The sequence below is a fragment of the Jatropha curcas genome, chromosome 10 (assembly GCF_041381405.1).
Source record: "Jatropha curcas cultivar XTBG-Jc1 chromosome 10, XTBG_Jcur_1.0, whole genome shotgun sequence".
Classification (NCBI taxonomy): domain Eukaryota; kingdom Viridiplantae; phylum Streptophyta; class Magnoliopsida; order Malpighiales; family Euphorbiaceae; genus Jatropha; species Jatropha curcas.
The window spans coordinates 23068234-23077809 of NC_143160.1; the positions used below are offsets into that span (position 1 = coordinate 23068234).

Here is a 9576-nt window from a genome sequence, read left to right on the forward strand (position 1 = left end):
TAAATTGGAAAAGAGATTAAGCTACATCAAACCCCTAGTATAAGAAATTAGTTACACATAGTACTTAAATAAAACTCAACAATACTTGATAAATATTCCATAATCAATAAAGATGATGAAAGAAATAACAAGAGTAAGAGTTTAGAATTAAGAACTAGTGATAGGTTGCTTGGATGGCTTCCTTGAAACACTTGACAACTCTTCAATGCCTAACTTCTAAAAGAGACTATATACAGGCTATGAGAGGGAGAAGAGAAATAGAGATGAATGTAATGTGTGTGATCGGGATTGTCCCTTGAGATGAACTATCCTCTTCTTTAAATAGACTTCTTTGGTATATGATTCCATAGGGTTTAATGGTCAAAGTCTTCTTTTGTTAGGTTGTAAATCTCTCTTTTAGGTGTATATTTTCTTTAATCATGATTCACCCATGTGCATAGAGTTGATCTTGGTTTGCATGTGAGGAGAGTTGTCCAAAATATGCTTCATAATTTGGTAGAAGTAGGTTGCAACTTTTGACTCAAAACATTGATTTCTTGCTTGGCACGGGCGTGCTGACAGGCACGGCCTGGGGCGTGCCAGGCCTTGGAGGTCAGAGGCTTCGGCAAGGGGCGTGTTGCACGGCACGTCCTGGGCATGCTAGCGCGCACGGGCGTGTTGCCCGGGCGTGCAGTCTCCTGGAAGTTTGGTTGATAGCGCGCACGGGCGTGCGGGGTAGCACGGGATGGGGCGTGCATCTCTCTAGAAGTCAGAGGCATATGAGGCACGGGCGTGCTGACTGGCACGGCTGGGCAGGCTAGCGCGCACGGGCGTGTTCCTCGGCACGGCTTGGGGCGTGCATCTCTCTGTCTCTTGGGTTGTTTTTCCTTGTGCCAGACACGGCCGTGCTGCTTGACACGGGCTGGGGCGTGCCAATTGTACCTTGCTTTATTTTTGTTCTTTTCTTTGCAAAATCCTACAATTTTCTTTCCAATCAAGTGAGTTGTGATTAAAGGAAACTTTTGAATAAAAACATATCAATAATTCATAAAAACTAATTTAAATAAATTAAAAGTAATAGAAATTTCAATCAAAATTACAATAAAAATACTATAAAAATCAACACTATCAAAATTCCCCAAACTTAAATCATTGCTTGTCCTCAAGCAACAAAATTCTTCTGAAAATAGCATGGAATAATTAATTGCGAATTTAATCACTTAACCGAATTAATCATAAGAATAAATTATAAATAAAATTCCTATGTAAGTTATTTTTAGCCAAAATTAATATAACATATTCCTTTTATTAAACATGAGTAAAGAACATTTTGCCTCCTTCTTTTTGAATAGTAAGTATTAGGACAAATAAAGCTTACATGTAATATTTCTCATCTCAAGGTATTTTTAGGTAACCTCATTCTATCTCTTTAATTGGTTGCATTTTATGCTCCATACCAATTTTATTTTTGTGTGGTCGCATTTTTATGCTCTATACCACTTATACATAGGGATATAAGTAACAAGTAGTTGCATTTTATGCTCCATACTACTTGGTTTTAAATGGATTTTTGTTTTTCTTTAAAACCTTCATCCTTTATTGATTTAAAACATACATGTAAGATGGCTTCAGTGTCCTTTTTCTCTTTATTCAAGTTTTGGATCCAAAATGCTCTAAACAAATGGTTAAGTTCAGGAAGTATGTTAAAATCAATTTTTGGTTTAAAATAATTTACTTTGGAAATATTATTAATTTATTCAAAAGTTCAACTAAGATAGATCATAAATTCATGCTAATAATTATTCCATACTTATTTTATTGAAATAAAATTTATACTTTGGATAAAACGTCCACCCCCTACTGAATTGAGCACATTGTCCTCAATGAGCAATTCCCCAAACTTATGGTAGTGCAAATAATAAGAAGTTCAGAAAGTGTACCATGTTGGGCAAGAGAATGCACTGGAGAGTGGTAGATCATCCAAGCTATGAGGTGAGAGACATAAAATAATAACCAAAATGTGGAAATGGACAAACAAAAAAAAGAAAAATAGATCCAAAGAAGTAACTGGAATGAAGGGAAATCCAAAATGTGCATAACAAACCAATGCCAAAAAGTGTGATAATTAGAACAATAAGAGAATAAACAAAGAAGTGCAAAAAAAGTCAGGCCTCTGGTGGTGGAGGAGGAGGAGGCTGAAGCAACTGGATCACAGTCTGAAGCTGAGTGGAGAGGCCTTGGTAGTGACTCTGCAAAGTGTCCAAGCGAGAGTCAATGCTGCCCTGTGTGATCTCAAGAGACTGGAAGCGATCATTAATCATGGACTCCATGCCGGTAAGTCGAGTGTCGAACATATCCATGCGAGAAAACATACGGGCGAACAGCTCATCATTTGACACAGTGGAAGTGCCCTGGAATGAAGGTTCAGCTCCAGATGTACCTGCACCGGAAGGAAAACCAGGGAAAGGAGGTGGCTGATCCTCCTCAATGTTAGTAGCTGCAGGTATGTCTTCGTCAGTGGTTTCCGCTGGTGCACCTATGACTCGATATGTATCTCCAAATTTTTCCACAATCTTCATGTGAATCATAAGATCAATATCTAATCTAGTCCCTCTACCAGCTCCTAAGCTATCATAAATAGGTCTAGCTGGATCCCACATCCTCAAATAGGTGGCAATGCGTGTAACAAAACCCATCACAATGGCTCCCTTGTCGGCGCGTGCCACTCGAGCCCATTTTTGTCCTAGCCAATAGCCCACATTTAACAACACTCCATTTTGAATGGCCCAGAGAAAATAAAGTTCACTGCGCCCTACAACTCCTTCACTCTCATTTCGTCCAAAAATAGTGTGCACCAAAAACTTATGGATGTATCGTAAAGCGGGGCTTTTTAATTTTGATGCTTTGGAGGATCTAGCACTATAAACACTTCCGTCCGCTATCTCACCCCACCTATGACGATCCAAAAAATCATTCGGGACTTGGGTGACTGCATTTTCAGTAGGAAAACCGAAAATGTGACTAACCTCATCTATGGATAATTCAAAATTTCTTCCTAGGAGTCTAAATGTGACTTTATTTCTAAAACTGTCAGCTGGAAATTTAATTGATGCAGAAAAGGAGCTTAAAAATTCTAATGTGAGGGGGAGGATACACCGGGTCTTTCATTTGAATAAAGGCACCCCACCCTACACGTTTCAACGGTTCAATCACAGCATCTTTAAGCCCCACAATCGACAAAGCATGATCATCAATAAATTTATTTGGTAAGATGGGGCGTAGTAGAAGTTTATTGTACCTCTCTAACTGGTCGCTGGAACCCATATCAAATGGAGGCAGTGGTGTAGTGTCCGAAGAAGGCGTGGAAGATCTTGTGGTGGAGCCTCGTCTAGCCGCTACTGATGAAGAAGAACGGCTGCGCTTGTACCTAGGAGGCATGATGTGAAAAATTATTGAAGAAAATCAGATATAAGTGCAAGAAGATGAAGGAAAATGAGAGAAAAGTGAGAGAAAATGAGAGAAAATGAGAGAAAGAGGCTGTGACGGCTAGGGCGTGTTGAGTTGAATGATACAGCCGCTAGGGCGTGTCATTTAAATAAGGTAGCGCGCACGGGCGTGCAAAGTGACACGGTCCAGGGCGTGCACTCTCCTGGAAGTCTGGGTGATAGCGTGCACGGCCGTGCGTGGTGACACGGTCCTGGGCGTGCACCTCTCTGGAAGTCCTGCGCATGCGCGCACGGGAGTGCTGCGCGGCACGGCCTTGGGCGTGCACCTCTCTGGAAGTCTTGCGTATGCGCGCACGGGCGTGCTGCGCGGCACGGCCTTGGGCGTGCACCTCTCTGGAAGTCCTGCAGGGCACTTATCTTACCTGGCACGGGCGTGTGGTTCTGCACGCCTGTGGGCATGCATAAAGGCACGGGCGTGCAACTCTGCACGGTTCAGGGCGTGTTTCTCTTTTTTTTTTTTTTTTTTTTTTAACTTTAATTTTCTTTTGAGCATGGTTTGGCTAAGTTACATACCAAGATCATCTTAACTTTTTTTTTTTTTTTTTTTTTGGCAACTGTAAAAAGCAATTAAAGTTATAACAAACTCATAAAACAAAATAATCAAAATGAAAATGGGTTGTCTCCCATAAGCACTTTTGTTTAACGTCGTTAAGTTCGACGTACCGAACCTGATTCAAACTTACTCAAGATTGATAGCGGTTTTAACAGGATCAAAATTTCCACCTTGGTAAACCTTTAATCGGTGAGCATTAACTTTGAAACTTCGGTCACTGTCCATAATCTCTACTGCTCCATGCGGGAAAATTTCTTTAATCGTGAAGGGGCCAGACCACCTTGAGCGCAGTTTTCCTGGAAAAAGGCGGAGTCTAGAGTTATAGAGTAATACCTGCTGGCCTACCCTTAGATTCCGCAGAATAATACGCTTATCATGCCACTGTTTGGTGCGTTCTTTATAGATCTTGGCATTTTCATAAGCTTGAAGCCTCATTTCATCCATCATATTCAATTGAAGCAACCTCTTTTGACCAGCTTCCTTAGTGTCAAAATTAAGAAATTTGATTGCCCAATATGCTTTATGCTCCATCTCGACAGGGAGGTGACAAGCCTTACCGTACACCATTCGATATGGTGACATGCCAATTGGTGTCTTGAAAGCAGTTCTATAGGCCCAAAGAGCATCATCGAGCTTCTTGGACCAGTCCTTCCTTGATTGGCCAACAGTTGTCTCCAAAATCTTCTTGATTTCCCGGTTCGTGACTTCTACTTGTCCGCTTGTTTGAGGGTGATATGGAGTACCTACACGATGTGTAACGCCATATCTGGAAAGTAGTGAGTCAAGGTACTTGTTACAGAAATGCTTACCTCCATCGGTGATTATTGCTCTTGGAGTACCATGCCGTGTGAAAATGTATTTCTTGATGAAGCTCATTACACTTTTGGCATCGTTATTGGGAAGGGCAACAGCTTCTGCCCATTTTGATACATAATCCACTGCCACTAGGATATATTGGTTTGAGTATGACGATGGAAATGGTCCCATGAAGTCTAGACCCCAAACGTCGAAAATTTCGACCTCAAGAATGCCATGCAAAGGCATCTCATGTCGCTTTGAAATGTTACCTAACCTTTGACATCTATCACAAAGACGAACATAGTTAAAAGCATCTTTAAACAGATTAGGCCAATACAAACCGCTTTCCAAAATACGTGCTGCTGTCTTGTTTGCTCCAAAATGTCCTCCACATTCCATTGAATGGCAGAATTTAAGGACACTTTCCATTTCACTTTCCGGTATACACCGCCTGAATAGTTGATCACTACAATATTTGAACAAAAATGGCTCCTCCCAATAGTAGTATTTGATATCATGGAAAAATCTTTTCTTTTGTTGATAAGAAAAATTGGGAGGAGTAATTTTGCACACAAGATAGTTGACTATATCAGCATACCAGGGGGTTTGAGTCATTAGCAGAAGATGCTCATGGGGAAAACTCTCATTGATTTGTAGCTCGGTTGTATCCTCTTCTCCTAATTCTAACCTGGAAAGGTGATCAGCCACCACATTCTCGGTTCCCTTTTTGTCTCGAATTTCCAGATCAAATTCCTGCAATAAGAGAACCCAACGAATCAGTCTCGGTTTAGCATCTTTCTTTTCTATCAAATATTTGATGGCTGAGTGGTCTGTGTAAACTATTGTTTTGACCCCAATTAAATATGCTCTGAATTTATCAAAAGCAAAAACAATAGCTAACAATTCTTTTTCAGTAGTTGCATAATTCAATTGTGCGTCATTCAATGTGCGACTAGCATAATAAATGACATGCAACTGCTTGTCCTTTCGTTGTCCAAGAACAGCTCCAACAGCATGATCACTAGCATCACACATAAGTTCAAATGGGAGAGTCCAATCTGGTGTGGTGATGATAGGTGCTGAGATTAACTCCTTCTTTAATCTGTTAAAAGCATCTAAACATTCTTTGTCAAAATTGAAAAGGACATCTTTAACTAATAAATTACAAAGAGGTTTCGTGATTTTTGAGAAGTCTTTGATAAACCTTCTGTAGAACCCTGCATGACCAAGAAAACTTCTTATGCCTTTCACTGAGTTAGGAGGAGGTAGTTTTTCAATTACCTCGACTTTGGCTTTGTCTACTTCAATTCCTTGTTGAGAGATTTTATGCCCCAAGACAATACCTTCACTAACCATGAAGTGACATTTTTCCCAATTCAACACAAGGTTAGTATCTTCACATCGTTGCATTACTAAAGATAGATTATAAAGACATGCATCGAAAGAAGAACCAAATACAGAAAAATCATCCATAAATATCTCAATGGATTTCTCAACCATATCAGAAAATATGGACATCATGCATCTTTGGAAAGTTGCAGGAGCATTGCATAGTCCAAAAGGCATTCTCCTATAGGCAAAAGTGCCATAAGGACAAGTGAAAGTGGTCTTTTCTTGATCTTCCGGAGCAATGGGTATTTGAAAGTACCCGGAATAACCATCCAAGAAACAGTAGAAAGGATAACCTGCAAGTCTTTCAAGCATTTGATCAATAAAGGGTAAGGGAAAATGGTCTTTACGTGTTGCTTTGTTTAATTTTCTGTAATCAATGCACACACGCCAACCTGTGACTGTTCTAGTGGGAATTAACTCATTGTGTTCATTAAAGATGACAGTCATACCTCCCTTCTTTGGCACCACTTGAATAGGACTTACCCAACTACTATCGGAGATTGGATAGATAATTCCGGCATCCAGAAGTTTTATGATTTCAGCTTTCACCACCTCCTTCATGTTCGGATTCAAACGTCTTTGATGTTCGATTGAAGGTTTGTAGTCATCTTCCATTAGGATTTTATGCATGCATACACTTGGGCTTATTCCTTGTAAATCAGAAATTGACCACCCTATTGCCTTCTTGTGCTTTCGAAGAACCTGCAACAATCCTTCCTCTTGATCAAGCGTTAAGTGAGAGGAAATAATAACAGGAAAGGAGTTGTTTTCACCTAGAAATGCATGCTTCAAATGAGGAGGAAGCTGCTTCAGTTCTTGGTTAGGTGGTGTGTCTTCTTTTTCTTTTTCTTTTTCTGCATTGTTATCATCTATGCTATATAGAGTTTTATCTACACATGTATCTATTACATCTATTCTAAAGCAATCATCGTAGTCCATAGGAAGTTTACAAGATTTTAACACATCAAAAACAACTTCTTCTTGACCTACTCTCAATGTCAGTTTCCCATCATGTACATCAATTAGAGCTCTTGCAGTTGCAAGAAAAGGTCTTCCAAGGATCAATGATCCTTCTCTTCCTTCATCAATGTCAAGGATGACAAAATCTACTGGAAAAATGAATTTTCCTACCTTGACCAGTACGTCTTCAATAATTCCTTTGGGATATTTGATCGATCGATCTGCCAATTGTAGAGACATCCTTGTTGGCTTGAGTTCCCCCATACCTAGCATTTTAAAAACTTCATAAGACATCAGATTTATGCTAGCTCCTAAGTCAGCTAAAGCCTTTTCAAAATTTAAATTGCCAATGTTACAAGGAATAGAAAAACTCCCTGGATCTTTAAGCTTTGGTGGCAATTTGTTTTGAATGATCGCACTGCATTCCTCAGTCAGTTTTACCATTCCTTGGTCATCGATCTTTCTTTTCTTGCTCAAGATTTCCTTTAAGAATTTTGCATAGCTTGGCATTTGAGCAAGAGCTTCAGCAAAAGGAATGTTTATTTGAAGCTTTTTGAAGACGTCTAGAAATTTCATGAAGCTTTGGTCATCCTGTGTCTTTTTCAACCTTTGTGGAAATGGAACGGGTGGAACGTACGGTTTCACTTCTTCCTTCTCCACCAGATCAATGATAGGCGCTTTTTTCTCCTCTTCCTTCTCCTTCTTTTTCTCTTTTCTGGGTTTGTCCTCCAACTCTCTTCCACTCCTCAAGGTGATGGCTTGTACCTGCTCCTTAGGATTTTTTTCCGTGTTGCTAGGTAACGTACCTTGAGGTCTAGCTGCCATCATGTTTGCAAACTATCCCATTTGGATTTCCAGATTCCTTATCGCAGCTTGTTGGATTTTATTGTGTTCTCTTGTTTCGTTCATGAAATCCATGTGCGATTTTGAAAGGGCAGTGAGGAGATCATCATGAGACTTTTTCTCCGGAGGCAAGAAACCTGGTGGTGCATTTAAAGTGTTGTTAGAATTACCATAAGAAAGGTTTGGATGATTCCTCAACCTGTTATCGTAGGGATTCGAATATGGGTAGTTCCTCCTTTGTTGATTCATCACATAGTTCACTTGCTCCAAAGTTTGTGGATTTGCAGAATCTAGCATGCATTCTCCAACTCCATGCGGTTCATTGCATCTGTCACAAGTTTGCATGATAGAGTTCACAGATTTAGTGGTTAGCAAATCGAGCTTTCTTACCATGTTATCAACCTTGGCATTGAGTGCAGTGATGGCATCTATTTCATAGATTCCAGCAGTTTTTCTTCTTTCAGAACTGCTTTGATAATGGCTATTGCTTGCCATTTCTTCTATTAAATCATATGCCTCATCGATCTCTTTTCTTTCAAAGGATCCTCCTGCAGCTGCATCCAAAGTGATTTTAATGTTAGGTGACAATGAATTATAGAAAGTTTGTACTTGTAACCATTTGGGCAAACTATGGTGAGGACATTTTCTCAACAAATCTTTAAATCTTTCCCAAGCCTCATACAAGCTTTCTTGATCATGATGAGCAAAAGTCATGATCTCATTTCTTAATTTGGTGGTTTTAGAAGATGGAAAGAATTTAGCCAAAAATTTCTGGGCTAACTCTTCCCAAGTTGTAAAACTCCCAGTAGGACAAGATTGTAACCATGATCGTGCTTTGTCCCTTAGAGTGAAAGGAAAGAGTCTTAATCTAATGGCATCGTCAGAAACACCATTTTGTTTAAAAGTATCACAAATTTCCAGGAAATTGGTGATGTGAGCATTAGGATCTTCACTAGGGAGTCCTCCATATTGAATAGAAGTGGAAAGCATTTGTATTATTGCTGGTTTAATTTCAAAATTATTTGCTTCCACTCTTGGTCTAGTGATGCTGGAGGTAGCTCCGTTAAGAGAAGGTGTGGTGTAATCCCGCAAGGTGCGGACATTTTGTCCGTTCTGAGGATTTGCAGCAAGAGGCATTTCTGGAGGTGGAGGATTATTTTCGTTCATGTTTGATTGTTGTTCGGTTCTGTTTTCTTGTGCTCTCCTTGCTGCGTTGTTCCTTCTGCAGGTTTTCTCAATTTCTGGATCAAAGATCAGAGGTTCTGTCCTTCTAGATCTTCTTTGCATAAAACCTGAGATAGTCTACAGAGAAATTAAATGACTAAAAACAAATAAATAAATGTCTAAATTAATAACAGGATGATTCGTATTGATATTGGCTTTGCCAATCCCCGGCAACGGCGCCAAAAACTTGACAGCTTATTTCGCAAGTGTACGAATCGCTACAAGTAATATATGATGAGTGAGATATCGTTCCCACGAGGATTGTAATCCAAGTACCAAAATTATGTTATCTTGTTATTATTTAAACAATAAATGAGGAAA

At 39.7% G+C, this 9576-nt stretch overlaps 1 protein-coding gene and 1 non-coding gene across 2 annotated transcripts; one reads left to right on the top strand and one right to left on the bottom strand.

The window, feature by feature from the left end:
• Nucleotides 1-8137: 8137 nt before the first annotated feature.
• On the bottom strand, nucleotides 8138-9198 carry LOC149493282 (uncharacterized). Its single transcript, XM_089715457.1, has 2 exons — nucleotides 8231-9198; nucleotides 8138-8168 (listed from the first exon to the last, which is right to left on the bottom strand). The coding sequence occupies exons 1-2, from the start codon at nucleotides 9196-9198 to the stop codon at nucleotides 8138-8140; spliced, it is 999 nt and encodes a 332-aa protein (XP_089571583.1).
• Nucleotides 8657-8763, top strand: LOC149493283 (small nucleolar RNA R71). Its single transcript, XR_016318659.1, has one exon. It is a non-coding gene; the product is annotated as a small nucleolar RNA R71 (small nucleolar RNA).
• Nucleotides 9199-9576: the final 378 nt, after the last annotated feature.